This window comes from Microtus oregoni, unplaced genomic scaffold (genome assembly GCF_018167655.1).
Source record: "Microtus oregoni isolate MIOR12 unplaced genomic scaffold, Mior012 000028F_ref0000031, whole genome shotgun sequence".
Classification (NCBI taxonomy): domain Eukaryota; kingdom Metazoa; phylum Chordata; class Mammalia; order Rodentia; family Cricetidae; genus Microtus; species Microtus oregoni.
This window is the reverse complement of record NW_024543087.1, coordinates 6,621,271-6,639,061: the sequence shown is the minus strand read 5'-3', so window position 1 is coordinate 6,639,061 and position 17,791 is coordinate 6,621,271. Positions and strand designations below refer to the sequence as shown.

The window sequence follows — 17,791 nt, the reverse complement described above, 5'->3', positions numbered from 1 at the left end:
GGGGACATGCTCTAGGAAACAGGGGAAAGTACCCCAGGAGGACTGCCGAATCCTAGTTCAGCCAGCATCATCCCAGGGTGCCCGTCCCAGGAATGACTATGCTCCTTTGTACCATTTCATACAGTCTCCAAAACACAACAGTGATTCTGCTTTTTGTTGTTTGGTTTTGCTGGTGCTGTTTTTGCTCAATGACTTCACTTGGTATCATTAAAAAATTTGTAAGAGTATGTCCACTTAACCAGCAAAACCAGAGAGACACAGAATATAATATACACCTATAACCACAACACAGACAGCCAGAAAGTTTGATGAGAGGCATTGCTAACACAGGTAATAACTGAGTTTAAGCTCCCACACTAGGTAGCTCTTAGAAGCATGAAAGTTTGATTTGCCTTTTACAGTTTAGGGTCCCAAAGACTCACCTAAGGGCTCACAATTAAAAGAAGCAGAGCCAGGGTTCCAAGTCACACCATCCTAGTTCCACACTTTCCCCCCAAAGGATGTCTCCCCAGTGAGGTTGCCATGATACGTAATGACTCCAGCCCTACCAACAACGTACTATCCGGGTGACGTGTGTCTTGGCAGTGAAAACATTCTCAAACAAGCCTCCTTCCCCATAGGTAGTCAGGGAGTCCTCAGCTAGTGTCCCAATGCACACCGGCTTGGGATGTGCACCTTGCATCGTCAGAAGGTAGCGATGCTCAATTCCTGCAAATTCAGAGCCCTCTTGCTAATGATTTTAATCTAATTGTTCATAGGGACATTGGATCTAAGATAAGATAGGTCATGGATTCAATACCTCTTTCAACCTGATAACCCTGATACTCTTGAGAATCTAGAAGGGTCTATATGCTTGGTATGTGCCTTGTAAGTGGAGCGATCAACTGTTTTGATTGAATGTCAGAGTTATGATTCTAAGACCTGAAAAACGTGTCTCATCCAGGAGTTCACTGGTCAATTGGAATGACTTGGCTGCTCTCTCAGGAATTTAATACATGGGCCATCAACATCACTTTATTTATTTTGTGTATGTGTGGTATATGTGAGTTTTGTGTATGCATATGTGGGTACATGCATGCACCAGGTGTCCTCTGTCGCTCCCCACCTTATTTTGGGGGACACTGAACTAGCCTGGTTGGCCAGTCAGCTTTGGATATCCTTCTGTCTCTGCTTCCCCAGGACTAGGGTTGAAGGTGTGCACGGCCATGCCTGGCTTTTGTGTAGGTATTAGAGATCTGAACTTGGATCCTCACGCTTTGACTGGGGTTGAAGGTGTGCACGGCCATGCCTGGCTTTTACGTAGGTATTAGAGGTCCGAACTCAGGTCGTCAAGCTCTGACAGCATGCATTTTCCTGGCCGAACTGAGCCATCTCCACAGCCCAGTTCATCAGCATCTTTACTGGAGAGATGGTTGGTTCATCAGGCAAAAATGCTTGCTGCCCTTGCAGAGTACCTGAGTTCCAGTTCTAGCATCCACACAGGGCGGTTCCAGGCTCTCTCATGCCCTCTTCTGGCCTCCACGTGCAATTACCCCCATGTTTAGGTGGAGCAGCCTTTCAGGTTTTCTTTTCTGTTTCTTTGATGAAAGTCCACTCAACTCTTTGACCAATTTTAGGTGGGACATGAGCTGTTTCCATTCTTATTGATACATCTGTTATTTTCACTTTTTAGATTTCAGAAACCCTGATAGATGTTTGAGGCTTACACCCATAAATTAGTTAAAAGTCCTAGGAGGGGATGGGAGAAGGTGTCCAAATGCAAGTGTTGCCATGATTTGCCAAAAGCCCCCACAGCCTGTAGGAGCCAAACTGGGGTTTATGCAAGGGTTGGCTGCTCCGATTGCAGCCCCCTGCATACCCACAGCAATGCAGTTTAGCTGACAGAGATGGATGTCCTGGATAGTAACATGCAAAGGAACACCTCAGACCTTCCAGCTCTCTGGAGAATTCTCAGCATGCCAACTTCTGAGGTGGATAAAATAAAGGCCTTGGAGTCCCACCAAGGGAGGTAGAGGAGGCTGAAGGACTTAAATGCCCATCCTTCCTCTGCCATACAGCAGCTGAGTAATCCCTGGGCTAGTGATAGTTACTTCTCAGGATTACTGGGGAGCATAAGATGAGATCACCTGATGTGAGTCTCTCTTGTGACTGATACATGATAAATGCCCAATAAACGTGAGCTCACCAAACGCCTCGGAAAAGGAAGCTTGAAATGTCTGTTGCTTTGTAAGCTCCTCAGGCTTCCATCAGGGTTTCTGAAATCCAACCCTAAGTGAAAATAACAGATCACATCAGCGAGAACAGAAAATCCCTCCTCCCCCTAAAATAGGCCAAAGATTTGAATAGACTTTCACCAAAGAAATGTACAGGTTACCGAGTAAGCACACAGAAAGATGAAGATATCTTACTCTCTGCTTCTAAAACATCAGATTCGATACCCACAAAAGGCGCCTGAGGATTTCAGTCTTTTCTTGCAGGACACAGCACCCTTCCAAATGAGTGTGATTATCTACCCAGGAAAATGAGGTTCCACCCTGAAGCATGAGCAGTCACCCCCTGAACTAGCACATCCCCTCAAGCAATAGGGACTTCTTTGCACCAGCTCCCCAAACCAGAACTGAGACAATGATTAACTACACAGCTCTATTTATGCCAAGCTTTGAGACCAGCTGGGGACAGTGCCTCGGGGGAGACAAAGAGTGACACAGGCTCCTTGTCCTGTAGCTGGTAAGTACAGAGGCCACACATCGTGAAATCTTATTGAACTATCCTCGGAAAAAGAGTTTTACTGCTTGTAAAACTTTGGAATGAGAAAATGGTGAAGGAGGCAGGTATGACTAGGGAGGTGGGGTATGGGTGGAGACACATGGGCCATGGGGCAGAGCTGCTTCAAACATTTGGGGGCAAGAAAGCTGGGGTCACTCACTGACCAGCATCACCAGGGGCCCAGTCTCACTTCACTGAACTAAACTTAAAAGGTTTTAGTTTGATTTGTTTTTTATGAGTGTAGCCTCAGAGGCCAGAAGAGGGCATCATATCTCAAAGACAAGAGACAGGGGTGGTTGTGAGCTGACGTGTGGTGCTAGGGAGTACACCCAGGCCTCCAGAGGAGCAGCTGAGCCACCTCTCCAAGCACTCTGGGCTTCTCATGCTGTCTGAAACCTGGCCTTCAGAGGAATGTCACCCAGCATCCAAGGGAGCATGCTAGCACAGAGGAAGCTCCTGCTGTCAGGTCTCTGCTCAGTTAGTTTACCAAGGGAAGAGTGACGGCGAGAACCTGGAATTCTCTCTCCCCAGGAATGGCGACCCTGGGCAGGCTGTGCCAGTGAGAAAGAAGAGACAAAGCCAAATGCTCCAGCTCCACATCCCCAGCTTGATACAGGGCTGCAAAATGTCAAGACAGTGCACAGAGGAGGCCATGGCATTTCACAGGGCAGTGAGGACCATGAAGCCAAGTCATGTGGGGCGTATGGGAGGGGTGGGGCAAGAAGGCTGTTATCTGTTCTTTCCAGAAAAGGAGCTATATCCCGAGAGAAATTCTGTGTTTGTTCTACTCGGTGCTCAAGTGCTCTTTATATATTGAGCTACGCAAAGTCCTTTCTTGTCACACAATGAAGAGGATTTAATTCTGCTCTATCACAAGACACACACGCGTTAATTACTTTGCTGACTATTCGTGTGGACTTCCCAAGCATGGCAACTGTGATGGGTATTCCAATTTGTCTTTCTGCATAGAAGCTCTACATTCAACTTGCTCCCTGCCAGATGTGGCCTCAACAGCCATCTTGGCATCCCAAGACTCTCCTGGGTTGCACCTCCGGCACTCCTTCCTACTGATGCTGTGGGCTCCTGTCTCAGCAGCCCAGGGCCTCAGGATCACCACCTGCACTCATTGCCTCCCCGTGACCCTACGAAGAGCTTCTGAGTCTTTCTTGTTCACCGTTGACTTTGACACACCATACACCTGTGAAGTTCTTCCGCTCCATCCCTGCTCTTGAGGCCTGATCATGCGGCCTTCGTACATTCCGCGGCAGGACTTACCCTCCTGTCTCAAAGGTCCTCACCACCTTGTCACTGTCCTCCACTGAACTTCAAAGCTCACACCGTGGCTCTGCAGTCCTAGTGTCTAATAGACGTCCCCATACACAGTGACAGAACAGAGATCCATACGATCACTAGTTACTGATCACTGATGTGAGTCAGCCACAGTGACTGAAGAACGTGTGTCCTGCAGAGATGGCTCCGTGAGTAAACACGCTTGAGGCACAGTGTGAGGATCTGAGTTCAAGTCCCTAGAACTCACTTAAGAGCACCAAATTCTTTAATTGCAGTGATCTTATGGGGTGACAGGAGACAGACAGGGGACTCCTCAAAAGCTGTGGGCAGACAGCCTGGCATATGCAACAGACAATGACAACACCCTATCTACAACAATATGGAGGGTGAGGCCTGACACCAGAGGCTGTTCTCTGACTCCAAACACATGCTGTTATGTGCATGTGTCTACACACACACACACACATACAGTCACATACACACACAGTCACATATACACACTCACATATATACACATTTGTATATACACACAGTCACATACACACACAGTCACATATATGCACAGTCGCATATACACATAGTCTCATATACACATAGTCACAAACGCACATTCTCATATATACATATTCACATATACACACATTTGTATATATACACAGTCACATATACACAGTCACACAGACATACACATATACACACATTCACTCACAGTCATACACGAGCTCATACAACTCGCATACACACACACACATGCTTGCACGCTCACATACTCTGACACATACATACTGGGCAGATTCCCCTCACACGTGAGAACTAAGGTTGCTCGGGGTAGAGCTCCTCAGGTCCGTGTGAGGACAGAAACGTCTGGACACATGAAGCTGCACATTAGAGAAAACACTTCAGGAGCTGACACAAGAAATCAATTTGCTTTAATTTTCCGGCAGACAAGACAAGTTAAATTTTATCGCCATGGACACAACTGTCATTAAAGGTCTGTATGTGAAAAGATTAGGTCACAACTATGTCCATTCTTAGAGGGCCTGCTTGGCGGATGTATGTGCCAGCCTTGGTTTACAAGTAAATGAGAAAAAGAACCTTAATAACTCTAAATAAGTCATATACACTCAGGACTCAGAACACTAGAATTCCCGGAGAGAGAAGGGTTGTAACTCGGGCCGTCCAAAAGTCTGTCCTAGGTTAAGGGGTGTGCAAGCCTCAGCTCGCTGCTGGTTAAGCACTAGTCATGGGAGGTTAAGGGGTGTGCAAGCATCAGCTCGCTGCTGGTTAAGTACTAGTCATGGAAGGTTAAGGGGTGTGCAAGCATCAGCTCGCTGCTGGTTAAGTACTAGTCATGGAAGGTTAAGGGGTATGCAAACATCAGCTCGCTGCTGGTTAAGTACTAGTCATGGAAGGTTAAGGGGTGTGCAAACATCAGCTCGCTGCTGGTTAAGTACTAGTCATGGAAGGTTAAGGGGTATGCAAACATCAGCTCGCTGCTGGTTAAGCACTAGTCATGGGAGGTTAAGGGGTGTGCAAGCATCAGCTCGCTGCTGGTTAAGTACTAGTCATGGAAGGTTAAGGGGTGTGCAAGCATCAGCTCGCTGCTGGTTAAGCACTAGTCATGGGAGGTTAAGGGGTGTGCAAGCATCAGCTCGCTGCTGGTTAAGTACTAGTCATGGAAGGTTAAGGGGTGTGCAAGCATCAGCTCGCTGCTGGTTAAGCACTAGTCATGGAAGGTTAAGGGGTGTGCAAACATCAGCTCGCTGCTGGTTAAGCACTAGTCATGGAAGGTTAAGGGGTGTGCAAGCATCAGCTCGCTGCTGGTTAAGCACTAGTCATGGGAGGTGGATTTTCTCACGTGGGACAGGATGAGGGAGGCAGCAGAGCAGACGCAGCAAGCCATTCCTTCCAACCCAGTGTTCTAATTCTGTTAAACAATAATCCAAGGTCAGAAAGGAAAAACTGGCTTTGGCTCACTGACAGAGCACTCGTTGCATAAGCATGAGGACCTGAGTTCAAATCCCTGGTACTCAAAGAGCCAGGCATATCTGGACATGCCTTTAGCTCCAGCCTGTACAGGCAGAGACAGGCAGATCCAAGAGCTCACTGGCCAGCCAGTATAGAGAGAATTCTTCAGGTTCATTGTGAAATACAGTCTTAAGGGAAGACAGTGGAGAGTGAGGGCTAGAACAGGGTGCCCAACACATCCTCTGGCTCTGGCCACACACACATGCACGCATGCACACATACATGTGCACACACATACACACACACTAAAGGATCAAGTACTCTTTCTTCTTGTACATATGTGAGCAAGAGGCTGCATTTTCATATCTTTTCAAACGATAGGGAGTATGGTGTTGTCAGAAGTTTGCTACTCCTGACTGAATCTCTCTCTCTTCTCCCTCCTCCTTTCTCTAGGAGAAAGGTAAGGATGGTGTTTGGGGCACTAATATCCATTTCATTGGTCTCATAAACACATCTCAGGATTTTCTAGGAAGCAGGTAACCACTCAAAGGAAAGAAACAGTGTGTGTCTGTGAGGCCCTTTCCAGAGACAAATGATACAAGGTCTCCATCCTAGTCAGTGGACTCGCCCCTTGATGGCCTCATAATGGGATGGCACGTTGGGGTGGTGATGAAGTGGAAGTAGGACCTGGAAGAAAGTGGGCCACTGGGGTGTGTCTTGACTTCCCCCTTTTCTCTACTTCCTGGCCACCATGGCTGAACTGTTCTGCTAAGCCTTTGCCACATTGGATGAACACCCCTGAAACTGAGAGGCAAAGTAAGTCTCTGCCCCCTTGGACTTCTCTTGAGTGTTCTGTCACATGACTCGGGTATACACCCAGAGGCTGGGACTATTTTCACACCTGTGCTCCTGAGACAGTGCCCTTCGTCATCTACTACTCAGAGTTAACAAAGCCCATTGTAGCGCTTTTTCTGCACATTTTATGATTACTTTCCAGCAGAACACATTTTTGCTCCAACTGAATATTTCTCTCGCCTGCGACCAAACTGTAATATGTTAAAAAATTAGTAAACTATTAATTTGTAAGTCTAAGAATGTGCTACCTATTCCTCCCAAGACATACAGTCACAGGGAAACCCACCAGCTTTATTGGTGTGTTCTGTACATCCCCAAGGCTAAAGGGGGACAGGTGTAAAGAATTCCATCCTGGTTGTCCCTGGTAACACGATGGGGCAAGTGAGGATAAGTCCTTTCTAACGTATCTGCCATACAGATGTCTGGACAACCACAGTAGTCTCAGTTCCGTACCTCTGATAAACACTCTGATATAAACAAGCCATAGAGGAGACAGTTTATTTGGCTCACGACTTCATGACCATCACTTTGGATCATCAGGGCAGGCACTCAAAACATCCACAGTCAAGAATGTTTCCTTGCTTGCTCTCGGCTAGCTTCATCCTCACCTATCTTATGGAGGACCCACCGCCTAGGGAATGGTGCTGCCCATGATGCCTGCATCTTCCTAGATCAATTAGCAATCCAATCTGCCCCTGTGCCAAGACACACCCATAAGACCTCCCTGATCCAGATAATTCCTCAGTATACTCTTCTGCCAGGCAAGTCCAGGTTGTGTCAAGTTGCGAGTTAAGACTAACTAACACAAACCCACAAGGCCGAAAGAACAAAATCAGGTCAGAGTACCAACCTGGCTTGACTGTAGAATTGTGGGTCTGTCTGCATCATAGCATGCCTGAGTCCTCTGGGAGGGGGACTTAAATTCTCAGCCCGTCTTCTTTTGTCAAAGTGTGGACCCCAGAAATTATAATAATGATACTATTATTCACAACCCTGACCATTGTTACCTGAAAATTTGTGAATCGAAAGTTTTTGTAACTAACATCATTCAAGCCATACAATAACCATTGGGGTTGACACTATAATTGAGTCTGTTTTATATAGATGTGAAGACAAAGCTGTGCAAGGCCAGAGCCTACTGTACATCCAAAGTAAATGAAAGAGTAAGGGAAAGCCAGAACCAAGATCCAGCTCAGGTCTCTCTGACTTCAGGAACAACACCAATAAAAGAAAATATCCACTTCTGAGCCAGAAATAAGAATCCACCTGGCTAACAGCACAAACATTTAAAGGTCTCTCTTGTTTCTCATGCCAGGAACATCACTCGGGTGTGGAGGTGCCTTGATTTACCAGCATTCCCCTTGACTCACCATGCGAGCTTTCACTGTCCCCTGCTGACTGGCAAATGCCATCTTTACCATTAATGAAAGCACAAGCGTTTTTCAGATGAAAGTGAAAAGCAAAGACGGCACTCAACACAGCCAACACCGCTCTGGCTTTGCCCGAGCCTCAACATCCATGGGGTTCGCCACATCTGAGGTGGTACCTCAGGGAGCTCAGACTTTGCACTTAGTGCACTGTTAAACCCACCAGAGAGAGCAGGGGACAAAAAGGCAGTGTGAGGTTAATGTTGACCATGAAAAATCCTCTCTGGGCTTTCAGATGTAAAGAGAGCCTTCAATTCTATGAGGGAGGCATGGAAAACACTGATACACTACACAAGCACTCAACCAGAGGTAGGCGTCAAGCTCAGGTATTTTCTCCACTGTGGTGTACATAGCCTGTATTTTATGCAATACTAATAAGCATATTTTAAAATATTAAAAATAGGGGAATCTGAGAAAAATGTTTATTTAACACTCTTTTAAAACTGTACCACAAATCAAAAATGATTTCAAATTGAAAGCTTTTAAAAAAGAAAGTCCAAATAACAAACAGGATGCTAGGTTCTCACAGCGGCCTCTGGAACAGTGTAGTTCAGACCTTGTCACTCACGGAGTATTGCTGAAGGGGGAAGTGGAGTCCACCAGCAGCTGAATACTATTGGTAGCTCTGGTTTTGAGCTCTAGTCCAAGGTCATAAGAGGGGACAACTTGTCCTGCTCACTGAGAGCAGAGCAAACCAGGAAGCTTCCTTGTGGTGCTTCCTACCTGGGCTGCACCTACAGTGTGTGTGTGTGTGTGTGTGTGTGTGTGTGTGTGTGTGTGTGTGGAAGGGAGGGGAGGGGAGGCAGGGGAGGGGGGATTAAGGGAGAAGATAAAGGAATGAGATGGAGGGGAAATGCAGGAACTATCCTCATCACCCATCTGGGACCAGGGGAAGGGTTTGCACGTGTGTATAAGTAACTTGTTAACACGGCAGGCAAAAGCACTGGAGTGGTTTATAAGTTATACAAAAAAAAAAAAATCAAAGTTTTTTCGAAGTTTCATAAATACTAATTAAAGAGTTATTTGGTACAAACAGAACATTTCCACAAAGTTTTAAAATCAGAAAAAAAGATACCTGGTGCCCTTGGGAAATTTGGTAAGGAAGTTTTGAGGTCAGGTGTTTTAATAAATGGAGAACAGCTTCCAAGGATTCGTGGGTCTCTTTCTTGCACACTCTTTTTAATCTTCATTCTTAAGACTAGAAGAAAAGAGATCTACCCAGTCTAGAGTCTCCTCAGAGATGAAGAAGAAGGAAACATCACACAAGGTCTCCGGAGGTGGTCACCACACTGCTGACTGGCACGGAGACAGGGGACAGCGTTTAGGAAAGACTCAATGACAAGGAAGCAAGACTGGTGGCCCATGGAGGGTCTGCCCTGACTCACGGACTCGGATCACGTGCAACCCGGAGCTGCTGCAATGTTTCCTTCAAGAGTAGCTGCTGGAGAAGAACCACGTAGCCCTCCTACAGCACAGAACACACTGGATACATGGTGGAACTCTGATATTAAAGAGAAAAGGGGGGGGTCTCTTTTAGGCCAACAAGATGGTCGCATGAGTAAAGCTGCTGCCAAGCCCGAGAATGTGGGAGGAATCCCCAGAACCCACCGGGTAATAGAAAAAACCAACTCTTGAAAGTTGTCCTAAGTCCACACGTCTCTGTCTCTTTCTCTCTCGCTCTCTCACTCGCCTTCTCTCTCACACACACACACCCATCACACATGTGCACACACACACACACACACACACACACACTAAATCTAGTATTCTAACCTCACCTCTTATTTCAGAGACTTTATGATGCCATGCGATATATGATTATACATCCAACAAAATAGAAATGGTCAATTATGAGTCGACCTCCATGTTACTTTTTTAATAAGACAATGATGGTAAATTATCCAAGAATAAATCTTGGTCCCAAGGCAGAATCAAAACACAATCACTGAGCCAAGTGCGGTGGTGCAACCTTGCAATTTCAGCATTTCATAGATGGAGGCGGGATCAGGAGTTCAAGGTCATCCTCTGCGATACAGTGAGTTTAAGGCCAGCCTGGGCTACACCAAATCCTGTCTCAAAAGAAATCCAAAACAAGCAAACAGAAACAACTTTGATTACTCTTCCAACACTGTATTTTTAAGGATGTACCACTTATTATTATAATTATTAATGGTGCCCTAGTATGCAGGAAGAAAATAAAGAATTTTTCAAAATTGTAACTATTCTCAAGATTGCAAAGGAAACATTATCACCCTATGCAGTAAACAGCACTCAACAGCTTTTTGAAGTCCAGTGTGGTGTTCTACCCACCTTACCCCCACGGCCTCATAAGCCCGCAGTCCACGTCATCCAAGGTTTCTTCCAGTTACATTTACCTAGAATAATTTAGACAGGCACCAAGGTCTCTCGACTCACAACCAAGATTTGCAAAAAAATATAATAATTGTAATTTGCCTTCATATTCATCAAAAGCAAAAGCAGTCATTAAGGTTTGAACGTAACAGCCTTCCTCTGACTCTCAGAGAGTGCTGCGAAGAGGCAGCAGCGACAAGCGAAGGTTACCGCAGCCGATTTCTAGGTTCAGGGAAGGAAGCCACATAATTTCACACAAACACCTGGAGGTGTGAGGGTGGGGGGAGTTATTTTGTTTCCACCTCAAAAAAAAAAATTGCAGGCAGACATGCAGCAAATCAGATCGCTGGGATACTCAATTATCTGAACACACTGATTAAGTAAATGTAATCAACCAGGCTTTCACTCTCCTCCTTGCCTGGTGTGTATTTCTAGAGCACCCTTTTCTCATTCCTCATAGCGGGCAGAACATTAAACAGTCTACACGGTGCAGCAGAGGGAAACAAACACAGATTCTTTTTGCTGATGGCAGGAGTTTCTTCTCACGCGCAGGGCGAAGGAAGCCACACTGTGGAAACAGCAGCACCGGCTGGCTCTAGATTTTAATTACTCTCCACACCAATTTTGCAGTGAAGGCTTAAAGTTCAATTAGGTAATATGATGCTCGGTTAGGGTTGTTTTCATAAAACTGGGCACAGGCTTTCAAGTAGTAAATACGTAGCCGTGACAGGATTAAATATTCATGAAATCAAGAGTGACTGGAAGGCTGGGGATATCAGACTATTAAAATTCATATGGTTTTCACAATGTAAATCTTGCATCCACTTGTACGGCGCCCCGTTCTGATCTGTTTCAGAGTGTGTTCAGATCCCAACTCCTGCACAGCTTACCACTTAAATAAAAATATTGATTTTTGTGGATCAACAACAACCCTGGTCCTTACCTCAGGTTTCAAAAGGCAGAAACGGTTTTAAGCATTTGCCCATCTGAAGTTGTTAAAGATTTGTCTGCAGACAGAACAACAGCACTCCGTGTGATCCCAACATGCTCTAGTCACTGTGTAATCTACTGGTGTCTTAGCAAAGGTCCAAGGAATATCAAGGTGTTCGCAAGGAGGAGCACTTGAGGAGACGTGGCTTGTTTCTGCCTAACAGAAGCGCCTATCTGCCTGGACACTTCCTTACTTAAGACAACGCGGAAATAAAGTAGATTGACTCACCTGGCTTCCAATATTCTGATTTGCTGAACCAACTTTTCCCCAATATTAGTAGCGGCTTTCAAAAAGCTTTAACAAACACACGTGCGAACTTGTTACCGATGGAACTAAACAACTAGCTGCCATCAAACTAAACTCCGAGCGTGGGAAGAGGCAGCAACTGCCCAGAGATGGCTGTAATAAGCAGGCTCTCTGAATATTACCAAGGCGTCATCTTCTGTGCCATTTCCCCTACTGTACAGTTTTCTCAGCAGAGGAAAACACCAGCAGCAGAGAATGGCATCGGAGCCATCTCTTACTGGAATTCAATTACCTAAAGAACTCCACACAGTCAGGCGCAGGTCTCCCCTGGTCTACCATGACACAGCAGGGCTGCAAAGGACTTGCAGGGTTCATCTGCCGCCAGGCACTTGGGTCCCTGCCCTCCTGAAGAGGAGGATGCCCGCTGAGGAGGACCACCTCCAGCCTAGAGCTCTATGAAGCAAGGCTGTCCAATCTGAACCGAGCCAAACTTTGCTCCCATCGGTAGATGCATGCCACCTCCCCTCCACGAGTCTAGGAAGCCACTCGCCAGGTCTTCGGACACACTTCCTCTAGACCCACAGCATCTAAAGCTGAAGTCTCCCGCGGGTTCAGTCCTGCCCTCAGCCTAGCATCGCTTGTACCACGACTTTTCCCCTGCACACATCACTGAACACCGAAACCAGAGCAGACTTCTTTCTGCACACGCCTTCCAGTTGAGAAACTCACTACCGGCGTGGATTCCTCCAAATCCCACGCCTTCTCCGCTCTGCCACCCCACCCCCCATACAAACGAGGTAAGGGGGTTGGGAGTGGAGGGGTTAAAGAGACAGCCACTACTAGTGCCCCTCCATCTGGTTCAAAAGATGTCACGGCGGCCACACCGCGGACCTTACCTTGCTCTCCCCCCTCTCGCTGTTGGGTCTCGCCTCTGGATCGTCGCTGTCCTCAGCGCCCGCACTCTCGCAGGGCACTTCATCCTGAGCCAGCTGCTGCTGGGGCTGCGGCTGGGGCTGGGGCGGCTGTGGCGGCGCCTGGCAGGCTCCGCCAGCCCCCTGGGAGCGGGGGATGGGCTCCGGGCGCGGAGAAACTCCCTCCACATCCATCTCCATCTTCCCATTCACTGGAGGGCAAGACAAAAGCGGAGCGGAGACTTGGCAGCGGCGCCCGGCGGCTCCTCAGCGGCCCGTGGCACGCATGGCTCGCCGAGGAGGGGCCGCCTCGCGCGCGCCCTCCCTCCTGCCACCCTTCGCCCGCACTCCCCGCGGCTCGGCTCCGGCGCTGCTGGGCGTCTGGGCCCGTGAGCCGGCGAGGAGCGGGTGGCCGCGTGTCCTTGGAGCGCTGGCCTTCAGGCGCCCCCCGGCAGTCCCGCTACACCGAGCGCATCCTGACGGTGGCAGGGCGCCTCCCAGCCGCGCGCCCCAGCCAGCCCTGGGGACAGCCCCAGGGACTTGTTCTCCTTATCCTCGATCCGGGATCCGCGATCCTCGATCATCTGGCATCTCCCGGGGCCCCCTGGGTGTTTCACCGCCCTTCCAACCTTCTGAACAAAGTTACTGGAAGAACAAACCAGATGGGCAGGATTTGCCTGGCGACACTGGCAGGGATAGAGAATGTCAGGTGTAAGTGGGATCTTGCTCCCCCAGCCGCTGACCAGGCACCGACCCTATCTGTCGCCCCCTTTCCAGCGCAGAGGAATGGAAAAGGGAGGGTGTTCTGACCTGTGCACGAGGTTGTCAGGGAAACTATGAGAGGGGCAAGGGGATTACTCATAGCTGGAGAGACCACCCCAACCCCGGGTGACTACTCCCTCCTGACCCTGGTTCTTCCTCTTCAAGCCACCAAGAGTGTCTCGAGGACCAGTCCTTCGCTGGTTGCTTGTGTGTGGCTCCCAGAGCCCGGCACCCAGTCTGCCCTGATACTGGTGACCCTGCACAGGAGACAGCCCACTCTAGAGAGCTGGAGCACAGAACCAACCAATATTCATTCCTAGCTGGAAAAGACTTAACCTAGTCTTGAGCATTGGTGTGTGTCGGGACGGTTAAATCGGGAAGGGGTGGGGCTTCATGGGATGGAGAGGGTGCCTGGGTCTGGACCAGCTTCACAGTGCTGAATTTGGCACCAAGGTGTGCAGCTGGGAGGGTCAATGGAGGAGGAAGGGAAGTGGGGTGTAGCTGCCAGGCTTTTACTGCAAGGAATCCTGTGGTGGGCGCCAGCTGGGCACCTGCTCTCCCAAGTGGGCAGTTCTCTCAAGCAAACTGGGCAAATTTTAGGAGGGGAGGCTAGGGGCAGGCAGTGAAGTGCTCTATAAATACAGAGTTGGCAAGGAAAGACATGGGAAAGCTTACACTGGGACTCCTTGTCAGTCACGTTGACCAATTCTGCTCTACTCACATAGAAATCAAGAGGAGTTGCTGGGCTATTATCAGTGATTCTGAGCCCTGCAGTGCCAAACGGGCTGAGCCAAGAGACTGCCTCTATTTCCAAGTCCTAAGAAGTGGAGATGCATGCCTCAAGGCTCTACGCCAAAGCTGCACGACTGTGTAGATGCTCACGTGGGAGGCTTACTGCTCTGGACTTTGGTTCTCTGTGGCCTCACCCTGGGGCAGCTCGAAACATCCTTGGCATCTGGAGCTGGAACTCACAATGGTTGGGTGTGGGGAGGGCCTGGAAGCATGTGTAGCTAGTATCACAGCTCCAGAGCAGATTTCAGACCCTTACCTTTAGGGACTGGGAGCCCTCTGGAACGCTTCCACCAAGCAGCCACATCGCTGCAGATCCGTAGATCTCGACACTTCCGCCATCCACACCCTGTACTCCTTCCTGACCATCACTTTGCAAACTCATCCACTGCATCTTAACTGCTGAAGGGCCTGCCACTGGCTCAGCTCACTCCAAGCACCATAAAGATCACAGGTGGGAACCAAAGAGCCCTTGGCAGAAACCTTTTATGGGGTCTAAAGTCGCAACTCCAGGTTGCAGTAGCAGAGGGCGGCTCCAAGCTCATCCTAAAACCAGGAAGGGCATGTGGCGGGGTCTGGCATATAAATGTGCACTGTAATTTGCAAGAGCCATAGGCTCCAGATCACACTAATCACAAACATTCTGTGGAGATGCCCGAGAAGTCCTCTCTCTGCTCGAGTCAAAACAGCTGCGGGTGAGCGGGAGTCATCTGGAGTTCACCTGGCTTGTCTTGAACACTGTCTTCCCTACCTCCTGTACATTGTTAGGAGTGGTTTGGGCTGGAAGAAGGCCTCCTAAAGGGGCCCTGATTCTTTTGTAGTATCCATGGTTACAGTCAACACACAACCCAGCTGCTGACGTGTTCCTACATAAATCAGACAGTATGAAAAGTAGCCAGTGAAAGCCGGGCAGTTGTGGCACACGTCTTTAATCCCAGCACTTGGGAGGCAGAGTCAGGTGAATATCTGAGTTCGAGGTCAGCCTGGTCTAACAAGAGCTAGTTCCAGTATAGGTTTCAAAGCTACAGAGAAACCCTGTCTCTAGAAACAAAACAAAACAAAAAGTAGCTAGTGAGAACAGTCTGTCCAACCAGCTGCCAAACAAAGGGCCACCAGAAGGACAGTTCGGGGCGTAAGGCCACTAGGCCTAAGGGAAGAGTCTGTCATCTGTCACCCCCGGGATCCAGTGGCCTTCTCTGGGCATAAAAGGTTGCTTACAATAATGACTTAGCAGAAGTTCAATACCGAACAAACAGTCCCAGTGGCTTTAGCAGGGCACAGGGACCAAGGTCTATCTGAGCCATCTCCAGGAGAGCAAGGTGACCTCTGCAGTTTCCACTTGGTCCTGGAAGTAGCAACAGTAACATTGCACATTCAGGATGTTGGGACAGTGAGGAGGCCAGGCGAGTCATGAAGAACCTGTTTAACATTAGTCATTTACTCTGGGTTTTGAGTTCTAAAATGTCCCCGAATGGATCCAGAGATAAGTGAAGTGCCCGTGTATTTTCTAATAGAGAGTGGCCTTTTCCTTTAACACCCACTGTGGGACACATGTGTGACTGATGCAACTGGGAAGGCGCATGGCCCACTGGGCTGCTCTGCAGCGCCCACAGAGCTTTGGCACGCCAACGCACATAGTCCAAGTGGACAAAGCCACACCAGGTTCATGGGCAGAATTTATCCTTTTCTGCAACTGCTTACTCTCCGGGCTTTTGTGTGAGTATGAAAGCATTTTAAAGCTGCTTTACTCAGTATAGACAGGTCTAAGAAAGCAGAGATTTTGGATGATGGCTTACCAGGCCTCCATTGTTGGGTTTTATTTTCGTTGTTTCTAAAAAGCATCGTTTCAAGTTTATTTCCTAAACTGAGAGCTCCTCAAACAGCACAATAATGAGTTTACTTGTCCTGGATAGCCTAGACTTTTTTTTCAACGACATTATGAGCCTGAGTGTTGTAATGTATGAGCCGAGATAGTATGGCTGGGGCCTACAAAATGGCTCTGTGTGTAAAGGCTCCTGCGGCCAAGCCTGATTCCACAAATCCAGTCCGGAAAGTGTGGAGAAACAGACCTCCAAAGAGTGTTTCTCTGACCTCCTAACATTTACTGTGGCATGCCTGCCCCCACTTCCAAAATATTTATTACAAAATAATAAAAAAACATTAAGAAAGCAAAACTATATGCCTCTGAGGACAATACTTCTTTCGACTCTCTCTCCAGCAGCCACTAATAAATCAAGAGTCCTTACAGGGTTTTTATTAAGGTAAATCAGATTATCTGTGTAATGTGCTTAGAAAAATCACGCAGCACACCGCATTGTCTGTTAGGCCTGGGCAGGACGATGGTAGAAATTGACCTTGAATGTGTATCTGAAGTCTTTGGTTCAGGAGCCAGTAAACAGGAGTTACTTGATTTTTCTGGAAGATGGTTGGCATCTTTGGAGAAGAGGGAGGGACTCGCCAGTGTTGTGCGCAAGGATCTTCGGAATCTGACAGATTTTTCTTCTGTAGTTCAGAAATAAAATTCACATGTCAATTCAGACAGGAGCTGGGAGAGCTGTTGAGTTAATATTCTTCCACGCTTGTTACTTCCAAAATGTGTTTGTGAACTTTTTTCAAAGCTCAGATGAAGATTAAATAAAAAAAAAGAAAGATAAAATACTGTAACTGAATTTATTCTAAATTTAGACATGTACTTTTAAAGGTTCCTATTGTTCAATGCAAATATTATTTTCTTCTGCCCCGGTAATTACTTGGGGGACATGAAATTTTTTAGCATCTGTCATAAGTAAATATGGACTCAGAAAATATATTGCATTTCAGAACTGTTGATTGCACCTAATTACGCATGTAAATTGCTACCTCAAGCCTGCAAACGGCTTACAACATTTGAAATTTTTGCCCTCCAAGTAGTCTGAGGTGTTTGCGTCGTGTTTCGTGGCTTCCTGAGATGACACTTCACATCCTCATTAGCCATCCATTAGTGAGGAGTCTGCGAGGGCTGTGACCTTTAGCTGTCTCAGGAAGGTTCAGGGTGAGCAGACCACCACTTTGAACAAAATTCACCCTCTTCCTATTTACACCTGAACACACAATGTTGTTTTGAGTCACCGTGGCTACATAGTGTCCTTGGAGCACAGCTGGTTTAGCCTCTTGTCACTCAGATGCTCCTCAGTGAACCTGGAGCCTTCCAAGCATCCAGGAGTGTGGAAGACACACAGTCCTTGGCCTGCCAGAGATCGGTCACTCAGAATTGGAATCTGTGACCTCCAAGTGATTCCACTGAGTATGGGTTTAAGGAGGGCTGTCTAACCCATGTGTCCTGTTGCTCTTCCTCCAAGACTACCCAGAAAACGCTTTCATAGAAAACACAGCAAGGGCTATGAGGCGGCTCTCTCTGTAAAAGCACTTGCTGTAAAAGCAGGCTGACCTGAGTT

The 17,791-nt window shown here is 47.8% G+C and overlaps 1 protein-coding gene and 1 long non-coding RNA gene across 9 annotated transcripts in view; both read right to left on the bottom strand.

The window, feature by feature from the left end:
- Nucleotides 1–12,044, bottom strand: part of LOC121464233 — a 169,009-nt gene extending 156,965 nt beyond the window's left edge. Inside the window, exon 1 of the long non-coding RNA XR_005976502.1 lies at nt 11,878–12,044. This is a non-coding gene — a long non-coding RNA (uncharacterized LOC121464233). The remainder of the gene's footprint in view (nt 1–11,877) is intronic.
- Rbms3 (RNA binding motif single stranded interacting protein 3) overlaps nt 1–13,281 on the bottom strand; it is a 1,319,552-nt gene extending 1,306,271 nt beyond the window's left edge. For 3 of the 8 annotated variants that reach the window (XM_041676982.1, XM_041676983.1, XM_041676981.1), the window contains exon 1: nt 12,792–13,279. In XM_041676982.1, coding sequence (XP_041532916.1) covers nt 12,792–13,007 — 216 coding nt within the window. In that variant the 5' untranslated portion in view covers nt 13,008–13,279. Of the gene's footprint in view, nt 1–12,791 lie in introns of all 8 variants that reach the window. The other 5 variants (XM_041676984.1, XM_041676985.1, XM_041676979.1 and 2 more) reach the window with 3 other exon arrangements.
- Nucleotides 13,282–17,791: the final 4,510 nt, after the last annotated feature.